At 39.5% G+C, this 19746-nt stretch overlaps 6 protein-coding genes across 10 annotated transcripts; 4 read left to right on the forward strand and 2 right to left on the reverse strand.

The window, feature by feature from the left end:
- Nucleotides 1-93: 93 nt before the first annotated feature.
- LOC111779688 (aldehyde oxidase GLOX-like) lies at nucleotides 94-2110 on the forward strand. Its single transcript, XM_023659802.1, has one exon. It carries the CDS (start codon nucleotides 254-256, stop codon nucleotides 1937-1939), a length of 1686 nt encoding a protein of 561 aa, XP_023515570.1. The 5' UTR covers nucleotides 94-253; the 3' UTR covers nucleotides 1940-2110.
- Nucleotides 2111-2478: 368 nt separating this feature from the next.
- On the forward strand, nucleotides 2479-6863 carry LOC111780632 (probable galactinol--sucrose galactosyltransferase 2). The gene is made up of 14 exons (XM_023661085.1): nucleotides 2479-3176; nucleotides 3589-3851; nucleotides 3926-4016; nucleotides 4104-4152; nucleotides 4237-4328; nucleotides 4419-4526; nucleotides 4630-4740; nucleotides 4851-5261; nucleotides 5351-5492; nucleotides 5578-5645; nucleotides 5732-5866; nucleotides 5958-6184; nucleotides 6268-6356; nucleotides 6462-6863. Exons 1-14 carry the CDS (start codon nucleotides 2806-2808, stop codon nucleotides 6741-6743), a joined length of 2439 nt encoding a protein of 812 aa, XP_023516853.1. The 5' UTR covers nucleotides 2479-2805; the 3' UTR covers nucleotides 6744-6863.
- A 752-nt stretch (nucleotides 6864-7615) lies between these two features.
- Nucleotides 7616-9589, forward strand: LOC111779928 (28 kDa ribonucleoprotein, chloroplastic-like). Its single transcript, XM_023660130.1, has 4 exons — nucleotides 7616-8298; nucleotides 8389-8490; nucleotides 8893-9174; nucleotides 9292-9589. The coding sequence occupies exons 1-4, from the start codon at nucleotides 7738-7740 to the stop codon at nucleotides 9352-9354; spliced, it is 1008 nt and encodes a 335-aa protein (XP_023515898.1). The 5' UTR covers nucleotides 7616-7737; the 3' UTR covers nucleotides 9355-9589.
- A 73-nt stretch (nucleotides 9590-9662) lies between these two features.
- Nucleotides 9663-12576, reverse strand: LOC111779927 (protein-L-isoaspartate O-methyltransferase 1-like). Of its 5 annotated transcripts, none has more exons than XM_023660126.1 (5): nucleotides 12326-12576; nucleotides 11812-11859; nucleotides 11354-11624; nucleotides 10386-10550; nucleotides 9663-10157 (listed from the first exon to the last, which is right to left on the reverse strand). In XM_023660126.1, exons 1-5 carry the CDS (start codon nucleotides 12563-12565, stop codon nucleotides 9907-9909), a joined length of 975 nt encoding a protein of 324 aa, XP_023515894.1. In that variant the 5' UTR covers nucleotides 12566-12576; the 3' UTR covers nucleotides 9663-9906. The 5 variants fall into 5 exon arrangements, with proteins under 5 accessions (XP_023515894.1, XP_023515892.1, XP_023515897.1 ...); XM_023660124.1 differs by having other exon boundaries at nucleotides 11812-11985; XM_023660128.1 differs by having other exon boundaries at nucleotides 9667-10157; nucleotides 11812-11985; nucleotides 12203-12455.
- A 2637-nt stretch (nucleotides 12577-15213) lies between these two features.
- On the forward strand, nucleotides 15214-17440 carry LOC111780486 (leucine-rich repeat receptor-like serine/threonine/tyrosine-protein kinase SOBIR1). Its single transcript, XM_023660907.1, has one exon. The coding sequence runs from the start codon at nucleotides 15285-15287 to the stop codon at nucleotides 17334-17336; it is 2052 nt and encodes a 683-aa protein (XP_023516675.1). The 5' UTR covers nucleotides 15214-15284; the 3' UTR covers nucleotides 17337-17440.
- Nucleotides 17441-18042: 602 nt separating this feature from the next.
- Nucleotides 18043-19658, reverse strand: LOC111780488 (protein MHF2 homolog). Its single transcript, XM_023660908.1, has 6 exons — nucleotides 19552-19658; nucleotides 19376-19424; nucleotides 19210-19250; nucleotides 18830-18869; nucleotides 18622-18675; nucleotides 18043-18545 (listed from the first exon to the last, which is right to left on the reverse strand). The coding sequence occupies exons 1-6, from the start codon at nucleotides 19573-19575 to the stop codon at nucleotides 18442-18444; spliced, it is 312 nt and encodes a 103-aa protein (XP_023516676.1). The 5' UTR covers nucleotides 19576-19658; the 3' UTR covers nucleotides 18043-18441.
- Between the last annotated feature and the right edge of the window lie 88 nt (nucleotides 19659-19746).

Below are 19746 nucleotides of genomic sequence, written 5' to 3' on the forward strand. Positions count from 1 at the left end.
AACTCTACCTAACACCCTCACAGAAAGAGGCGCTTGCATTGCTTTCTGTACGTTACAGAAATAGGCTGACTAAGTTTCAGGCAAACCTCACGCTCTCTTATGCATGACAGCTTCTATATCCTGAATTTGGGCCAAACTAACTCACAGTATTTCTTGAATGAACCAAACTTTTCCGCAAACATTACTCACTCAACTAGGTGGGAAGCTTATATAAACAACTTCACCTCTTCCAACAATATTCAGACCAACCCACATGGCCAATCACAACCATTTTTCTGCAGTTCTCATCGTGCTGCTGCTGCAATGTATACAACTCAGTTGTGTAGTTGGAGTTTCCCCACCAACGCAAACAGGAGGAAGGTGGGAGCTTCTTTTGAATAACACTGGCGTAGTGGCCATGCACATGGCTTTAACCCGCCACAATACTGTTGTTGTATTTGATCAAACCAGTGCTGGCCCATCTCAATATAAACTCCGTCGACGATTCGGGGGGGAAAGGTGTACATCGGCCCATGCCGACAATATAGACCCCGACTGTTATGCCCATTCTGTGGAGTATGACATTTCAAGGAATGAAGTTAGAGCTCTGCGGCTATCTTCCGATGCAATGTGCTCCTCTGGTTCCTTCCTGAGCAATGGAACTTTGTTACAAACAGGTGGGCATGGTAGCGGGTCTCGAAGGATCCGCAAATTCAGGCCTTGTAAAGACCGTCATTGTGACTGGAGTGAATCCCATTCACTGTTATCAAATGATCGTTGGTATGCTTCGAATCTAATCCTTCCCGAGCATGATCGGGTAATCGTGGTGGGTGGTAGGAGGGCCTTCACATATGAATTTGTTCCAAAAATGGGGAAAGAGAAGGCCTTTGATCTACCATTCTTGCATCGAACTTTTGATGATCGGGAGGGAGGAAACAATCTCTATCCCTTTCTTCATCTCTCCTCTGATGGGAACTTGTTCATTTTCGCCAACAGAGACTCTGTTCTCTTCAATTATAGACGAAACAAAGTGGTCAAGACATTTCCTCGAATACCTGGTCGGGGGTCGCGGAATTACCCCAGCACTGGCTCGTCGGTGATCCTCCCATTGGATCACGCAGACAGGTTTCGAAAGGTCGAAGTCATGGTGTGCGGGGGCTCTGCTACCGGAGCTTATAGAGCAGCAGGACGTGGGCGGTTCGTGAAAGGTCTGCAATCATGCGGAAGAATGGTGATCACTGGGAACACGAACAAATGGAAAATGGAACAAATGCCAGAACCCCGTCTCATGCACGATATGCTGATCCTTCCAACGGGCAATATCTTGATCATTAATGGCGCTAAAACTGGTAGTGCAGGATGGGGCAACGCAAGAAACGCTTCCATTCGACCCTTTCTCTACAACCCTAAAAACAAACCAAACAGAAGATTCTCAGTCCTGAAATCTACCAAAATAGCAAGAATGTACCACTCATCAGCGATTGTTCTTACCGACGGAAGAATCTTAGTTGCAGGCGGGAATCCCCATAGAAATTACACATTCGAGCACGTACATTACCCGACCGAACTCAGATTACAAGCATATCATCCAGATTATACTGACCCAAAATACGACGGTCAGAGGCCAAAGAACGTGTCGATACACTATGCTCAAGGTGATCACGGCATCAAATACGGCAAACAATTCACCGTTCGATTCAAATTGGAGAGGAGAAGGAGCGGAGTTCTGGAATTCAACGCTTACGCACCGCCATTCACGACTCACTCGATTTCGATGAATCAAAGGTTGCTGAAACTGAAGAACAGGAACACGGAGATAGACAGCAATGGCCAATGGATAAGTACCGTTGTGGAGGCTCCACCGTCGCCCAATGTTGCACCCGCCGGTTTTTACTTGCTGACGGTCGTTAATGGCGGAATTCCCAGCGTTTCTCGGTGGATAAGATTCATCAATTCCTGATTCTACGAAGCTTTCAAAGTAACTTAGTTCTCCTCAACTTCGAGTTCTTAGGTGAATAAGACAATATCTCCACGAATTAAAAAAAAATCTTCCATATTTGGATCATATTTACTTGATCCAAATTGTATGTGCAATAAAAATCATTTAATAAAGTTATTGCATTATTTCAAGAAATTTATTAAATCTTCCATATTTGGATCATATTTTAGTATTTTGACACGTCATTTTGTGATGTATTATTGTATTTTATGAATTTTTTTTTTTTGGTGTATAAAAAAATTCCGTCAATCCTCGTCATAGCCACGTAAGATTTTATCTCGGTCTACTCAGACAGCAACGCTCCACTTCACCGAAATTTCCGCTCTACCTGCCAACACATATCCACGTCAGCCAAAAACGAACAAAATACTTTAAAATTCGGGAAGCTCGAGAAAACACGAACATTAAATAAAAGGTCAACTTTTAAAATAATTTATATGGTCCGTTTGGATTAACAACTATAGAAATCGTGGAACGTGAAACTTATGGAATGTTCTAAGAACAAGCCGGCGTTTAATTTAATTTAATTTTGATACAATTTTCTTATTTTGTTCCTTGTAATTAATTTGGGTGCTGTTTTTCTTCCTTTCCATCATTACTTGGTGCCAATCATGTTTCATGAAACATATCCATTTCTGTTTCAGATGGAGATGAATCGAGGGCGAAATAAAGAGGATTTATGCAATTTTTAAAAGAATTTCCATTGTTTCCCACCAACCAATTCAGGTCGTCTTCTTCTTGTCTTTCCTTCTTTCCGTTTCGGTCTCTTTAAGAAATAGAGATTTAATGAGGCCTATATAAATTGGTCGCACAGTATTTGATTTTCAATGTATAAACCCTTCGCGTTGAAAATCTCCCCTCTCCAGCTTCTGGTTTCAACCGATTTCTTCAGATTTCGCTACCCATTTCGTCCAAACCTTGCTTTTCAATCAAATCTTCTTCCATTTAGCTTTCGTCAATTTGTTTCCCGCTCAAAGTTTGGGGGTAGGGTTCGTTGTTTTTCGAGTTTCAATTCGAATATGACGATCACGACCTTGCCGAGTATCAAAGATGGATGCCTCATCGTCGGCGACAAGGTGGTTCTGACCGCCGTACCGGACAATGTTGTTGTCTCTCCAGTGACGCATCGGGCAGCTTTCCTCGGCGCCACTGCTTCTACCTCTAGCTCTCGTCATCTGTTTTCAGTCGGAATTCTTGAGTGAGTATTTTATCTTCCCTTTGCCTTTTCGGGGAGATTTTACACTATTGTACACTTTCAGAATAAGCTCCAAGCTCCTTTGGGCTTGTTCAAAAGGCCTCTTACTAATGGACTTAGTATTCTTCACTTATAAACCTACGATCATTCCCTAAATTAGCTTAGTATTCTTCACTTATAAACCTACGATCATTCCCTAAATTAGCTGAGCCATGTTGTGGCGGCCTCGTTTGACCATTTTTCCTTTGCTTGGGATGGATCGGATGGCATAGTTTTATGATCCCATATGGATCTTCTTGCTTTTGATGTGATATCTGATGAACAAACAGAGAACTATGCTTATACCAGCATTTAAATCTTACATATACTATGAGAAGTTAACGTTTCCTTTTGGGATTTGGGGGTTTCAATGCAGTAGGCACGAGTTTTTATGCCTATACAGATTCAAAATGTGGTGGATGATACCAAGAATTGGGAAGTCAGGCAGTGAAGTGCCTGTGGAAACCCAAATGCTTCTTTTAAAAGTGGCAGAAGAATCTGCTTTGAATGATGAAAGTTCAGCTGATCAAGACACTGATAGGTCTTATTACATCCTGATTTTGCCTGTCTTGGATGGATCATTCCGTGCAACTTTGCAAGGAACCTCACAAAATGAGCTTCAATTATGTGCTGAGAGTGGTCAGTTCTGTTTAATCATAGGTGTTCCTTTTGGATATGTTTGAATTGGATCTGATTTTGGTGTTTTCTTTTAGGGGATGTTAATGTTCAAACTTCAAAAACATTGGAAGCTGTATTTATAAACTCAGGAGACAATCCTTTTGAGATCATTACAAATTCTATGAAGTATGCCTCTCTCCTTTTTTTGTGATTTCTCAAACAAGTTAACAACGGGAACAAAATCCTCTAAGTTCACCTCGACTTGTCGTGTAGGGTACTCGAAAAGGTTAAAGGAACTTTTAGTTGCATCGACAACAAGAAGGTGATCAATGTCATATTGTTCTTAGCTGTTTCGTTATTGCAGGAATTCGTGTTAAGACGTCGTATCTTGTTTTCCTTTTGATAGATTCCTTCGCATTTGGACTTGTTTGGTTGGTGCACTTGGGATGCGTTTTACACCGATGTTAATCCACAGGGGATAAAGGAAGGTCTCCAGAGGTAAAATAAAAGACGAGAAACTTTATACATGACAATCATTCTTCACGATCCATTTTAGATGAATTTTATGAGTTGCATTTTTGTTTATAGTTTTTCGGATGGAGGTATTTCCCCGAAATTTCTAATTATTGACGATGGATGGCAAGAGACCGTAAATGAATATCGCAAAGAAGGTGAACCGGATATCGAATGGATACAGTAAGCATGGACCTTTCTGCTGAAACTTAGTAATCTCTTGTTAATCAAAATTTTTGGTCTCGGAATCACTCTCTTAGTACAAATTTTACTTCTCGAACTGTAGGTTTGCCACGAGACTATCGGACATCAAAGAGAACAAAAAGTTCAGGGGTTCTGGTTCAGATGATTCTCTACAGGAGCTTGTTCATAGCATTAAAGAACAATATGGGCTCAAGTGAGTTCACTTACAATCATGATTAACTCTCTTCATTCATTTTTGGTATCCAAAATTTTGTTGAGGATGGTATTATTGATATTTGCAGTATTTGCTTTATAACATTGTAGATATGTCTATGTATGGCATGCTTTAGCTGGTTACTGGGGAGGCGTGCTCCCGTCTTCTGAATCAATGAAGAAGTACAATCCTAAGATCGAGTATCCCATTCAGTCACCAGGGAACGTTAGCAATCTTACAGACGTTGTCGTGGATATCTTGGAGAAATATGGACTTGGAGTTATCGACCCCGAGAAGATTTACGACTTCTACAATGATCTCCATGGCTATCTAGCGAGCATTGGCATTGACGGGGTCAAGGTGGATGTCCAAAACATAATGGAGACCTTAGGTACAGGACACGGTGGACGTGTATCAATCACTAGACAGTATCAAGAAGCGTTAGAACAATCAGTTGTAAGAAACTTCAAAGAAACTAATCTGATTTGTTGCATGAGTCATAACTCCGACTCGATATACAGGTTTGTCGATTTGTTTACTCCTAAATGCCTCAGACAAGCACGCACTTTTTCGACGTACATTTGTTTTATTTGTTAGTTTCTTCTGTTAGTTCAAAGAAGAGTGCAGTTGCTAGAGTGTCAGAGGACTTCATGCCTAGAGAGCCAACGTTTCAAACTTTACATGTTGCTGCTGTGGCTTTTAATAGCCTTCTATTAGGGGAGATTGTTGTGCCAGATTGGGACATGTTTCATGTAAGTTTTTCAGTTAAAAACTGCATCGTTGGAGGCACTTAAGATCACGAAATCTAAAACATTGCGTTTTTTCAAAAATTTATAGAGCAAACATGAAACAGCTGAGTTCCATGGTGCAGCAAGAGCGTTGGGTGGCTGTGCTGTATATGTTAGGTAGTACACTTGCTTATGACATGTTTCTAATTTGTATTAGCTAAGCTCTTTGAAATCATTGCTAACTCGAACTAACATCAAAACAGCGACAAGCCCGGGAACCATGATTTCAAGATACTCAGGAAGCTAGTATTACCTGATGGATCAGTCCTACGGGCAAGACATGCAGGTCGCCCTACTCGAGACTGCTTATTTCGGGACCCTGTGATGGATGGAAAAAGGTATGGAAGAAATGTTTGTTACCAGTCTCATTAGAACCAATGCACGGAACTTTGAACCGCTGAACCTTTTGTGGCATTGCCTTCCCTGCAGTATATTGAAAATATGGAACTTGAACAAGTTAACCGGGATCGTAGGCGTGTTTAACTGCCAAGGCGCAGGACAGTGGCCATTGATGAAAGTAGCTCAGAATGAAGATACCTCAAAGTCTACAAATTTAACAATCACAGGTAGTGTCCGACCAAATGATGTAGAATTTCTTGAAGATGTTGCAGGTGAAAACTGGGATGGAGATTGTGCAGTTTATGCGTTCAACTCAGGTTTGATTTCCACTCCTTTTTTGCCCATTTATCTCTGATGATCAGACACTTTTAGCTGAAAAAGTTTGAACTAACGTTTGTAGGATCTCTTTCTAAATTGAAACGGAAAGAAAGTGTTGAGGTTGGATTGAGAACTTTAGAGTGTGAGATATACACCATTGCTCCAATCAGGGTCAGTAAAGATATATATATATATATATATATATATATATATATAAGTTATGAATGTCATCATCACTTCGAAACTAGTTATTGATCTAAACGGTTATATGATCAGGTTTTCGGCAACGATATTCACTTCGCACCAATAGGATCGCTCGACATGTATAATTCAGGAGGAGTTATCGAAACTCTAAGTCACAGTATGGATCTTTCACAATGCACCATCAAAATGAGGGGACGATTCTGTGGCAGATTTGGAGCGTACTCGAGCACGAAACCAAGCCGATGCACAGTTGACCTGAAAGAAGAGGAGTTTACCTATGAATCTGGAAGTGGACTATTAAGAGTGAAACTTGAAGATGGTTCCATTTCAAGAGAGATAGAGTTTGTATATTGATGAAATGTTGAGCATGAGGAATATTTTGTTTGAAATATGAATCTCAGCCGTTCATTTCGGCTAAATCTTGTAAAAGAATCACACTATTTAATAAAAAGTTTGGTTTCATTTGGGCTTAAACTCATCTGACTGGACCTTGTTGTGTAGAGCCCAAAAAGAATTTGGGCCTACTGGACCTTGTGTTGAGCCCAAAGAAGAATTTGGGCCCACTGGACCTTGTGTGTAGAGCCGAAAGAAGAATTTGGGCCCACTGGACCTTGTTGTGTAGAGCCGAAAGAAGAATTTGGGCCCATTGGACCTTGTTGTGTAAAGCCCAAAGAAGAATTTGGGCCCACTGGACCTTGTTGTGTAAAGCCCAAAGAAGAATTTGGGCCCAATGGACCTTGTTGTGTAGAGCCCAAAGAAGAATTTGGGCCCACTGAACCTTGTTGTGTAAAGCCCAAATAAGAATTTGGGCTGGGCCTATTGGACATTGTTGTGTAGAGCCCAAAGAAGAATTTGGGCCCAATGGACCTTGTTGTGTAGAGCCCAAAGAAGAATTTGGGCCCACCGGACCTTGTTGTATAGAGCCCAAAGAAGAATTTGGGCCTACTGGACCTTGTTATGTCGAGCCCGAATAAGAATTTGGGCTGGGCCTATTGGACCTTGTTGTGTGGGCCTACTTGACCTTGTTATGTAGAGCCCAAACAAGAATTTGGGCTGGGCCTATTGGACCTTATTGTGTAGAGCCCAAATAAGAATTTGGGCTGGGCCTACTGGACCTTGTTGTGTAGAGCCCAAATAAGAATTTGGGCCTAAACTCATCTGACTGGACCTTGTTGTGTAGAGCCCAGGATGTGGCCTTTTTATGTTTTCAGTCCGTTAATTTCTCTCTCTCTTCTCTCTTCTCTCTCTGTTCCTTCACTGACCCTTATCCTTAGCTCCTGGGTGTTAGGCCTCTCCTCTAAAACCCTTCTTCTTCGTTCTCTTCCTCTCCTCTCCCTGAGATTCAGAAATGGCTTCTTCTTCAGCCACTTCAATTTTGAAGCCCTTATCCAAGGCAGATTCTTGCCTTCTCTCTTTGCCTTCTCTCTTCACCTGCAGACCCCCGCACTCTTTTCTCTCTTTCCCTTCCAAATTCACCACCGCCCCCTTCCATCTTTCCTCTTCTCATTGTTCTTCGCTCTTTTCCTCCTCGAAGAAGAAGACACATCTCTCATCGCTAGTTGCCTCTGTAGCCCAGTCTTCGGAGTGGGGCCAAGAAGACGATACCATCACCATTGACCCAAAACTCGGCGGCGACGAGGATGGCGAAGAAGGCCCTCATTGGGAAAATCAAGAGCTCAGTGAGAATGAGTCTCGTATTTCTGATTGGGAAGGTGAAGGTGAAGGCGAAGATGATGGAGGAAGTGAGGGTGAAGGAGGAGGAGTTTTGGAGCTGGGAGACGAGGAAGAAGGCCCTTTGGAGGAGCCAAATGAAGACGCTAAATTGTATGTTGGGAATTTGTCATATGACGTTGATAGTCAAAAGCTTGCAATGCTGTTTGAGAAGGCTGGAACTGTCGAGATTGCTGAGGTGAGATTCCAGAGTTTGGTGAATTGAATGTTTTTTTTGTTTATGGATTTAGGGTTTAAGCTCTTAATCTGCTGCTTTTGAGGACTGTAGGTTATTTACGACCGACAATCAGATCGGAGTCGTGGTTTCGGTTTTGTGACAATGAGTAGTGTTGAAGAAGCTGAGAAAGCTGTGGATACCTTCAACCGTTATGTAAGCTTTTGATCTTCAATTTCTTCATAAATTCAAACCTTATCTAACTTTCTCTTCTACACAGGATTCACCCATATTTCATTCCTACTTTTCAATGGAAAATTCAGAAGAGTTTAAATGAACTGTTTTTCATGAATCTTAGTCAGGGTCTGTATGGGTCTAGGAGTTACTTCTGACTGCTCTCTTTCCTGGCTAAGGCTGATCTTGTTCTCAGGATTTGCCATTGATTTGTTTTGAGGTTAAAGTTCCTATAAAGGAAGGCCATGTCCTTGTGTAAACCTATTGTCTGGGCTGTTACTAGAGTATCTCAAACATATCAATTGGTTCATTTTTCCTTTGGTTCAGCTGCCCCTTGATTTTTGCTTGCTTCTTAAAATTTTAATTGATTGTGTGGGTTTATAGGAGTTCTTGGGGAGGACGTTGGTTGTTAATAAGGCTGCCGCCAGAGGTTCAAGGCCAGAACGCCAACCTCGAACATTTCAACCAGCTTTCAGAATCTATGTTGGTAATCTTGCATGGGAAGTAGACAGTGCACGCCTGGAGCAGGTCTTCAGTGAACATGGTAAAGTAGTAGACGCTCGGGTTCTTTACGACCGGGACAGTGGCCGTTCTCGTGGATTTGGCTTCGTGACCATGGCCGACGAAACTGGAATGAATGATGCCATTGCTGCTCTGGATGGGCAGGTATGAAAATTGCAGTTTCTTTACAGCAAAATTGTTTTAGAATCCGAACTTGATAACACCCAGTTACTTGAATCTTGTCAACTGCTAACAAAACATTCTGGAATTTGAAATGTGCAGAGCGTAGATGGAAGGGCAATCAGAGTGAATGTCGCAGAGGAAAAACCAAGGCGCAATTTCTGAACTGAACCATGATATGATGAAACCCAATGCCCTTTTTCTCTTGTTTGTTCTGTGTTTCGCTTTTCTTCATCTTTTCTTCCGAAAGTATAGGTGAGTTTTGTAGTGCCATTGTTTAGCCACCTTGTAAAAGTGCAATTTGTTGTCCTTTATGCTTTCACAATTTCAAGTCTGTTCTTATTCTGGATGATGGGAGTTACTTGTTTCAAAAGTGTTGTACCTTTTTTTTATCCTTCCACCCTGCTCTCGATTCATCGTTCACTGAAGTTATCAAAATTTGATATTAGTCACTGAAGGAGACGAACAAATCATCCAGGAATAAACGATCCATCTCGATTAATAGAGACCCAAAATCCATTGAAACATGAACCCCCTCGAGAACATGGCCAAAGGGTTGTTGAAATTTCGTAATGATAAATGTGTCAAACACACTTATTCTTATTTTGTACCAAATATCGACATTGAGGATTAAATTTACAAGGATGATATAGCTCAACAAACGGTTTCAAAAAGTTCCTATACAGCATTCTTGATAAAAGCTATGCCCAAACCAGATCAGTTGTCACCTAACTGAGCTTCTCGACTGGTAAGAGGCACATAACGAACAGAAGTCTCGTCGTGGATGTTAATAGAGCCATCGGTATCTTTGTCCACAACCTTTAAATCCTGGAATATGTTCCCAACTGGAATCACCATTCTCCCGCCTGGTTTTAACTGGTCAATGAGAGCCGGAGGAATTTCAGCAGCAGCTGCCCCAACATGAATGGCGTCGTATGGTGCACACTCTGCCCAACCCTGCCTGCCATCTACAACATCCAATAACAATAACGAACCGAAGTCTTGTCGGGAAAGCGTTTCACTCAAAGTATCTTGAAACTACCATTACTCTCAAGAATATATCATTCCACCAGTTCAAAAATAAAATGGGTGCAAGAATATCACTTGACGGATCAACTAAACTAAGGAAAAGAGTTCCTATTCTAGATTAAAAGAACATTTATGGCTCTACGAAATGGAAAAAAAGACGAACGTACCACCAACATGTACAGAGAGGGAGCCTTCTTTCAGTAAAGGAGCAGCAGCACTTTTTTCAATATTCTTGATTGAGGAAGCAACCAACTCAGGAATATGTTCCACACCAACGGCACGACCTTCGGGTCCAACCATTAATGCAAAGCATGCAGTCAAGTATCCCGTTCCTGCCAAGGTCACCAATTTCAAACATAAAGGAACGGGTAGGGGTCGAGGAATTGATATTTTGGAGTTGAAAATCCAATTTCAAACATGAAGGGTAATAAAATTGTATCTTCTTGTCTGTTTGCCCTTTTGAGCTCGCTACCATTTTAGCCCTATCTGGAAACCAAGTAGTTGGAAAAATCGAATCTTGAAGAATGAATACCCACAACCTTCACTAACCAGATAGCATTTTCAATTGGGTAGTGTATGTCAAGACAACACTCTACCCTTGTAGGACAAACCACAATAATTCTTCTACAATTTAGATGTTTTTCTTTTCTTTTGGCGGGGAGCACTCAAGAAGTGGAAGTAAAGATGGATAATACATCAAATCCGTGAGGCAATGTCTTTTAGGAATCACGAATCTTCACAATTGTATGATATCGTCTCGTGGTTTTGCTTTGGGCTTCCCCAAAAGGCCTCGTACCAATGGGGATGTATTCCTTACTTAGAAACCCATGATCATTCCCTAAACTAGCCAATGTAGGACTCCCTCCCAACAATCGTCAACAATGTCCAAACTGATATTGTCGTCTTTAGGTTTTCTCTAAAGGTTTTTAAAATGTGTCTCTCAAGGTTTTGTTCTCCTCCCCAACCTACGTGGTGCGATCTCACAATATATATTTTCTAATTATAAGTCCTGAGCCAAAATGTCTTAAGTTGCTCAGAACTCGAACATAGTTGGGCATCCTTTAAAACTCAACAGTTACGATAAAACCACGAATTCAATTTTCAGTATGTAGAAGATGTCAGTAAGATGGAGAACCTGAGCCAACGTCCAAAGCTCGCATTCCAGGCTGCAAGTGTTTCTCCAACAACTGAAGGCAAGTAGCATGCATGTGAGGTGCAGATATAGTGGCATTGTAACCTATCGGCACGGGAGTATCAACATAAGGTGGAACACCATCCGGTACGAAGAAGGCCCTATCTACACTCTCCATTACTTCAGAAACCTTCTTTGACCTAACCACTCCATAGTTCTGGAGATTCTCCACCATTTCTTTGTTTGTACCTATGCCACTTCCACTCCAGAATCTCTGCAATGAGATACTACGATCAAACATTCAACCCCTTATAAAGAATTGAAAACGAAAAATACTTCCCCTTAATAGAAACACCAAAATAATAAACAATTCACAAAGGAATTCCTAAGTCTATCTCATTAATTCATAAAGCTATTCATCTTCAATGCGACCCTTAGCTCACTATCGTTAATGCAATTACCTTATCAATCTCCACAGCCTCAGAAGCCGGGCCGTTTAGGGACGAAACCTGTCCGTCCAATACACCCGGACATGTATGCCGTCGGATATCATAATGAAAAGATTGCACATCCCAAGGAAAATATACCAGAATAGAATACACTACACATACCACTCGAATTAAAATCCCCTGAAACTACATGTATTGAAAAAAAAAATACATTGAATGATTAAAATGAAGATTCAAGAAGTTTCAAAGGGATGCTTCTCTATGGAACAATTTCGAATTATCCAAAATCCAGATAAGAGAGAAAGACGAACAAATTTTTACACAGCTTCTTCCTCCTAAAATCGAATACAAAAATACCAGAAGTTGGGGGTCGTGGATGCACATACAAACAAACACGATATACCTTCAGCGTCAGAAATGGATGGGGGGGCAATTCATCCATTTTGGGGAAATCCATGTATCTCCAATTTCAAATAACGAAAATCGGTGGGAATTAGCGGTAGATAGAGAGAGAGGGAGAGAGTACCTCCATCCTGGAAAGAAGACAATTTCCCGTGACGAAATGAGGGTTTAGAAATCGAGGTAAGAAGGAGATGATAGTGGTGGTGGTTTTCGGAACAGAAGAAGTGGTCGGTGGTAGGGCGGTGGGAAGACGGAGACGGCGGTGGCGGTGGCGGTGGCGGCGGAGAGATGAGGGGGTGTTGAAGTACAGTCCAATAGAAGGCGCACAATAGCGGAGTGACGGGGATATTTGAGTTAAATTCATTTTCTCCTTCTTTCCCAATTAATCCATCAGAATAAAATAATTAAATACATAGACAGCTGTCAGCAAAAATTCCACACCGCCTTAGTATTTTTTTTTTCACACGTGTGAGACCAAACGGAAAATCAAAAATTCCCATCCTGACCCGTGCAAATCCACGCCTCCCCGGCTTCACTACTTTTAATATAATATTGAATTTGAATTTTTAGAAATTATATTTGAAATCTCCTATTATATTTTTATTTACATAATATTATCAATTTTATTATGATATTATACATTTTTTAAATAGATCAAAAATTTTAAAGTTCATAAAAAAACTCTATTATATAAAAATTGAAAAATCTCTTCTAATTTTTGTTTTCCATTTTGGTCGCACCTTATAAAGATCTCTAAGTATACTCTACTCTTTACTATTTTTAATGTGTAAGGACCCAGATCCATGGCTAGCAGATATTTTATTTTCTTTTCGGGCTTCCCTTAACGCTTTAAAACGCGTCTACTAGTAAAAGATTTCCACATCCTTATAAATGGTGGTTTGTTCTCTTCCCCAACCAATATGGGACATCACATAATATCATAATATTATTGATATTTTAAAACTACCATTAAAATAAAAAATATGTTTGACATGAAATATTTTGTAGTCTAAAACGAAAAGTAAAATTCAAATACGATCACGTGGTTTAATTTTAATTTTTTTGTTAGTAAATTGTTACTTTATTTGAAATGGGGCATTATAGTTTCAAACTTTTAAAGGACTTTAATGGTAGTTAATCTAATTTTATTCCAAGCTCTTATAATGTGAATTTGAAATTGAGAGCAGTCCAATTAATTAAAATATTGTGTTTTTTATTCCACAAAGCCACTATCGTACTACTCGTATTTAATTAATTCGTTTTATGGGACAAAAGGGTCTTCTTTCATATTTATTTATTATGTGTATTGAAATTACTAAGTTGTCCTCTCAATCACCATCTCGCTCAAATTTTTAAAACATAATATTTTTATTAAAATATAAGTTAATTGTATTATTAATTCTTTCAATTTAGAAATTAAACAAAAATACTGATAGGATGAATCAAAAATCTCCATTTTAAGTATAAAATTTCATGGTTTTCTCCAAAAGGCCTCTGACCAATAGAGGGAGTATTCTTTGATTATAGACTTATGTTCCTCCACTAAATCAGCCGATGTGTGACTTTTATCATCCAACAATTCTCAATTATAGTTTCTAAATAAATTGTCATACAATTTCAATTTCATCAAAGTTATAGCTGACTCGTATTCCAAGAAAGAATTTAGTTTTTATGATTTAAAAATTAAAGTTGATGATAAAACTCTAGTAAATAATTTATTTTAAACAAAATAAAACAAAGAAAAAATAGAGTTAAAATGAATTTAATAGGTTAAAATTGATTTTTTGTGTGAGGAGAAACAATAATAGAGGGACATAAAAGGACACCATTTGTGTGGTGTGGGGTCCGTGGACTAGGTCCATTTCTAAGCATTAAAGCATGGATCCAACGGCTGATAATAGCTACAAGACTTGGTGCCCTTGTCCGTTTACTTGAATGAAAACAAAGACTTAAACGCGTATTGAAGATTCCAAAGAAGTTTCAAAGTATTTTTCATGTCAAAATATAAATGTAGTATCTAATATTTAATCTATAAAATTTTAAAAATATAAAATTTAAAGATTTTTTAAAATTCACAAATGTATAAGATAGAATTTTAAATTTATAAAATAAAATTAGTAATAAAATTTTGTTGAGTTATCGTCAGTGGTCAAAATCTATTTGGGGAAAAATTGCATTCCTGGCTGCCTTGGTTGTTGTTGGAGTTTCAAGGTTTTTTTCCTCGTCTAAATAGTAACCAAGAATTGAAAGTCTTCGCAAACAAATAATAATAATATGTTTTGAAGCCCAATGCTAAAATAAGACTCAATTTAAATTAAGCTCGTACTAACTTGNACAAAACATTAGAAGTTTTAAAAACCAAAAAGGAAAAATAACATAAAACACACCGATTCAAATTAAGCTTATAAATACTAATTCCACTTATCCGTTTTCTGGAGTAGTTTAAATAATCAAGTTAAGTTTTGAACAAAAACAGAAGAAGAAAAAAAACATTTACAAGTGTCGAAAAGACTTCACAACCTCCACACCTACGAAAAGACCCTCGTGGAGGCACCCGAATGACTATGTGAAAAACCTTTGTTTCGTTCGATGTTTTTCGACGAATCTGTAAGGAAACGCTCAAGTTTAAGTGTCTTACACATATAAATGGTTAAAATACNTTTTAAAATTTTTGTATTATTATTATTATTATTTGTTTGACAACATTATTGATTTATAGTGTTATTTTGTATTTTTTTATTATTATTTTTAATTAGTTTTTATCACTTTTAAAATTTTATATTAACTAAAAACATAATGAATCAATTCAAATATGACTCAATCAAAGTTTAATTTTGAGAAATTAATTTTGAGCCAAGCTTAGGCTGCAAGGCTTAAGACTTGTTCCACTTCAAGTCTATTGATGAGAACGAGTGATGGGATGGTCTTCGTAATATTCTTCTCCCTAAAATTGAAGATTTTAATTTCTAACAACGATTTTTTGTGAATTTTATTTTTTTAAAAAAATCATGTGAGATTTTGACTTTAACGTATTAAACAATTAGATACTTTGAAAAGTAAATAAAAATTAAAAGATTACCAAAATGAAAGTGGGCTCCAGCCATCCAATTGTGATCCCGTTTTTCGTTGGAGACACGCCTATAAAGAAGAAGACCAAGTCTAACTCTACTGCCAATTCTTTTGCTTGCCGGCAAACTCCCTTCGCTCGCAGCCGGAAAATGGCTTTACCTTCCTCCAAACTCCTTCCATTCTTAGTTTTTCTCTCCGTCCTTTTCCATGTCCATGCCCGACTGAACATTGATCCTTCAGATCTCAGAGCCTTTTCTATCATCAAGAATAACTTGGGTATTGACGGTCAACTCTCCCCCTACCCATGCGACAACGCCGGTGTATTCTGCGAGAGACGGCTCTCCAGCAACGGCACTTACGTTTTGAGGGTCACCAGGCTCATTTTCAAGTCCAAAGATCTTGCTGGTTCTCTTCCTCCGGCTATCGGCCGGCTATCGGAGTTGAAAGAGCTTACGATTTCTAATAATCACCTCGTTGACCAAGTGCCTGCCCAAATCGTCGACTGCCGAAAATTGGAAGTTCTCGATCTCCAAAACAACCACTTTTCTGGAAAAGTTCCGTCCGGATTGTCCTCGTTGACTCGCCTTCGGGTCATCGATTTTTCGTCCAATAAGTTCTCGGGGAGTTTGGATTTCTTGAAGTATTTTCCCCATTTGGAAAGTCTCTCCATAGCCAACAATTACTTCACGGGGCGAATCCCAGCTTCAATTCGTTCTTTTCGCAATCTTCGAGTCTTCAACTTCTCTGGAAACCCCCTTCTCGAAAGTTCATACCCCATCGTGAAAGGCGTTGAGTTCTACTCAACTACCGAAGTTCCCAAGCGTTATAAGTTATTAGCTGAGAAGTCCAGTACGAAAGGCAATCACAGTGCCGCCGCCACAGCGCCAACTTCGAGTGCTCAAGCTCCATCTCCTGCGGCCTCACCTCCTCATAGGAACCGGAAGAATAAAGGAAAGATAGTACTTGCTTGGATTCTTGGGTTCCTCGCTGGAGCAATTGCTGGAAGTTTGTCAGGGTTTATCTTTTCACTAATGGTTAAACTCGTCATAGCAGTTATAAAAGGTGGAAGCAAGAATTCGGGACCCTCAATATTTGCACCTAAGCTGATAAAACGAGAGGATCTGGCTTTTCTAGAGAAAGACGATGCACTAGCATCGCTCGAACTGATTGGAAAAGGTGGATGTGGAGAAGTTTACAAGGCGGAATTACCAGAAAAAAGCGGAAAAATGTTTGCGATTAAGAAGATAACTCAGCCCCCAAAGGACGCGGCCGAGTTAGCTGACGAGGATAGCAGGTTTATGAGCAAGAAAATGCGTCAGATCAAGTCAGAGATCAGAACTGTGGGTGAAATCCGGCATCGGAATCTTCTTCCTCTTGTGGCCCATGTCCCCCGTCCTGATTGCCATTACCTTGTGTACGAGTTGATGAAGAATGGCAGCTTGCAAGATATATTGAATCAGGTTTCGGGAGGAGTGAAAGAACTAGATTGGCTTACTCGGCATAACATCGCTCTCGGAGTGGCATCTGGGCTGGAGTATCTTCACATGAACCATACCCCGCGTATTATTCACAGGGATCTGAAGCCTGCAAATGTTTTGCTTGATGACGACATGGAAGCTCGAATTGCTGATTTTGGGCTGGCAAAAGCAATGCCAGATGCCCAAACTCACATGACAGCTTCAAATGTTGCAGGTACCGTAGGATACATCGCACCAGAGTATCATCAGACCTTGAAGTTCACTGATAAGTGCGATATATACGGCTTTGGGGTTCTGCTTGGTGTCTTGGTGATCGGGAAACTTCCATCTGATGAGTTTTTCCAGGACACGGATGAGATGAGTTTGGTTAAGTGGATGAAGAATGTGATGACTTCGGATAATCCTAGGAGAGCCATTGATCCGAAGCTCCTGGGAAATGGCTGGGAGGAGCAAATGCTCTTGGCCCTCAAAATTGCCTGCTTTTGCACTATGGATAATCCAAAAGAGAGGCCTAACAGTAAGGATGTCAGATGCATGCTGTCACAGATCAAGCACGACGTACCTGAAACTTCCTCTCTAAACGTCTAAAATAATAATGCTTGTAAAAGATTGTATCTGTATAATTTCTGCTTCCAAAAATGTGCGTTGTCAATCAAATATCTAAATGTTTATATATTTGTGCACTTTGATCATCTGCTTGCGTATTCCAAGGCAAAACCTAAACGTAAATTTTGAAAATGAAATAGCAAGGTCTAAGAAAGATGAGGAACACCCTAAGAGGACACACAGAAACAGGAAGAGGAGCAACTGTGTACTGCTACAGTCCAGATTGCAACTAAGACACTTGTCCTTCTCAGTACTTCAATATTACGTATCAAAGAATAGAACGTAATTATTTTTAGTTAATAAACATTCATAAGGTATCATGAACCCACCGGCATCCTAACAATACGAACCCTGGCTTGCATTTTAATGATCGTTTTCTACTACCATAAACCCATATCTATCATTCACGTTCTGTTGGCTTTTACTTTTCTGCCCTCAAAAGATCTCTGGACGGGGACTCAACAATTTTAATCAAGGAATTTTATTTTCTTCCTTTATATTTTTCTGCTTTTCAATCTTTTATTCAGGCTTTACGAAAAATAGGATCACAAGAATTACTTACTAATGATGATAAATTATTTGATAGTGGAAGAACAAGAATCAGACAGACCTTGTTCATACAAATTCTTTTATTGGCTGCTTGATCCTCCTGGAAAAGACATCTCTTAGCCGACCTTAGAGGAATCTCTTACAAAAACCAAACAAACCAGCAAGAGGAATTTTTAATGGATAGGAAGTTCTTTCATTGAGAAATTTATTCACCACACCAGCTGTGCATTCTGAAACCTACTTCTATAGACTATGGAGTGGGAGCACCAAGTTAGAATTGGACTGATGAACCAGATTGATGTTTGTATTGGGATCAGAAGAAGACTACAAAACGAGAAAACTCTCTCCTACCCTCCCAATTACAAACTACTTGAAACATATACCAATATCTACCCCCAATCCCATTCTATTTATGAGATCTCTCTCATATTAGCAAACTTAGGCATTAACGACTGATACAGCCCCAATAATCACTCAATAAATCAAGAACTTAATCTTCAAGAGCAAAACATTGAAACGTATGAAACGGAATGCTACCTCAAAAGTCCAGTAGTAACTGCGGAAGAATCCTCTCCAAATGAGTGGCTTCAATTCTGCTAATACCTTCTGCTTCAGCAATTGTTGCAGCACGCTGTACGGCCTCTGCATAAATAAAAAAAGTTAACCTAAAAGAAGAAGAAATTTTTTATAAACCAAATTAGCCTCTGACTTTAGGTACCTGACACAAAGATTTGTAGAAGTTTAGAGCTCAATTTAAGTGCATTAGCATTGGCTGCATGGGAATAGCGAGGTTAGAAATGGTTTCTGCATCTTCCGGTAGACGGCAACCATTCAAAGAACACGAGCTTGATGGAAAAAAGACTCGCATAATAGAAACTACGACTTAGAAATGAAAAACAAGTTGTTGACGTAAAAACTAATGACACCTGACATCGGCCTGCTCTTCTTTGATGTTCCAGCGTCAACCTGAAGAACATATGTGAGCTAAAGATCAACTCCACTGGTCTAATCGAGAAAGAACCTTACTCCAAGTTCGCAACAAGATAGATAATCACTGATTTGTTGTTAAATCCATTAGACTACATATCAACTTTCATATATACTTCTGCCTTGTGCATATGTTCGGTAGTTGAAATGTACACAAAATTGGTAGAATCGTGTGAACTTCAAGAACTAACAAGAGCATTCTAAGATTTACCTATGTACCAGTACATCGAAAACCAAAACGACGACAAACATTTTCACGGAAGAAAATAATAGCGGTTAAACAGAAATTTTCACAATAAACTCCGGGAAAGGAAATCACCTCACAATCCATAGCATCCGAGCTCTCGTTTTTCTCGCGCTCTGAAGAAATGCGAGCACCAAAACGGAAAATGAAGAAATTATCAGAAAGAAGAGGAAACAAAGATAACTAAAAATTGAAAGAAAATAAAAACTAGACGGAAGGAGAGAGCGATCCGAAGTCCAACCAAGTGATCTTCTGCTCCACTCAAGCTTGAAGATGGCGTGAATCAGATCCTGTCAATTATATACAAACAAACACCTAGTTGAATGGAAAGCATACACGTAGCAGACATTGAAGAGAACAAACAATCGACGAATAAAACTTCAATGAAAACGATCAAACTCGAAGATGAAAGATTACAGGATCGAATGTGCTCTCTTCCATGGCGAGCGAGACTAGCGACTGCGAGAGCGAGTATGCAAGAAGCAACTTTAAAATTACAACTTATTCCGCACCAAAACGTTTTGATCTGCTTTCCCTCTTCCAGTTGCCGCTCGTTTTAGTATTTATATGCATTTATTTGGGCTAACGACTTTTATGTCATTTATTCTATTT

The sequence above is a fragment of the Cucurbita pepo genome, chromosome LG18 (assembly GCF_002806865.2).
Source record: "Cucurbita pepo subsp. pepo cultivar mu-cu-16 chromosome LG18, ASM280686v2, whole genome shotgun sequence".
NCBI lineage: Eukaryota > Viridiplantae > Streptophyta > Magnoliopsida > Cucurbitales > Cucurbitaceae > Cucurbita > Cucurbita pepo.

Excerpts from the sequence above, each read along its gene's own strand:
- LOC111779688 (XM_023659802.1), top strand. The coding sequence starts at position 254 with ATGGCCAATCACAACCATTTTTCTGCAGTTCTCATCGTGCTGCTGCTG.
- LOC111780632 (XM_023661085.1), top strand. The coding sequence starts at position 2,806 with ATGTATAAACCCTTCGCGTTGAAAATCTCCCCTCTCCAGCTTCTGGTT. Across the intron at positions 4,017-4,103 it reads ATCATTACAAATTCTATGAA|GGTACTCGAAAAGGTTAAAG; the intron begins GTATGCCTCTCT and ends CTTGTCGTGTAG. Across the intron at positions 6,185-6,267 it reads AGTTTATGCGTTCAACTCAG|GATCTCTTTCTAAATTGAAA; the intron begins GTTTGATTTCCA and ends TAACGTTTGTAG.
- LOC111779928 (XM_023660130.1), top strand. The coding sequence starts at position 7,738 with ATGGCTTCTTCTTCAGCCACTTCAATTTTGAAGCCCTTATCCAAGGCA. Across the intron at positions 8,299-8,388 it reads GAACTGTCGAGATTGCTGAG|GTTATTTACGACCGACAATC; the intron begins GTGAGATTCCAG and ends TGAGGACTGTAG. Across the intron at positions 9,175-9,291 it reads TTGCTGCTCTGGATGGGCAG|AGCGTAGATGGAAGGGCAAT; the intron begins GTATGAAAATTG and ends TGAAATGTGCAG.
- LOC111779927 (XM_023660124.1), bottom strand. The coding sequence starts at position 12,565 with ATGAATTTAACTCAAATATCCCCGTCACTCCGCTATTGTGCGCCTTCT. Across the intron at positions 11,986-12,325 it reads GTCTTCTTTCCAGGATGGAG|TTTCAGGGGATTTTAATTCG; the intron begins GTACTCTCTCCC and ends CAATACATGTAG. Across the intron at positions 10,158-10,385 it reads CCTCTCTGTACATGTTGGTG|ATGGCAGGCAGGGTTGGGCA; the intron begins GTACGTTCGTCT and ends TGGATGTTGTAG.
- LOC111780486 (XM_023660907.1), top strand. The coding sequence starts at position 15,285 with ATGAAAGTGGGCTCCAGCCATCCAATTGTGATCCCGTTTTTCGTTGGA.
- LOC111780488 (XM_023660908.1), bottom strand. The coding sequence starts at position 19,575 with ATGGAAGAGAGCACATTCGATCCT. Across the intron at positions 19,251-19,375 it reads GTGGAGCAGAAGATCACTTG|AGCGCGAGAAAAACGAGAGC; the intron begins GTTGGACTTCGG and ends GCATTTCTTCAG. Across the intron at positions 18,546-18,621 it reads TCTACAAATCTTTGTGTCAG|AGGCCGTACAGCGTGCTGCA; the intron begins GTACCTAAAGTC and ends TTATTTATGCAG.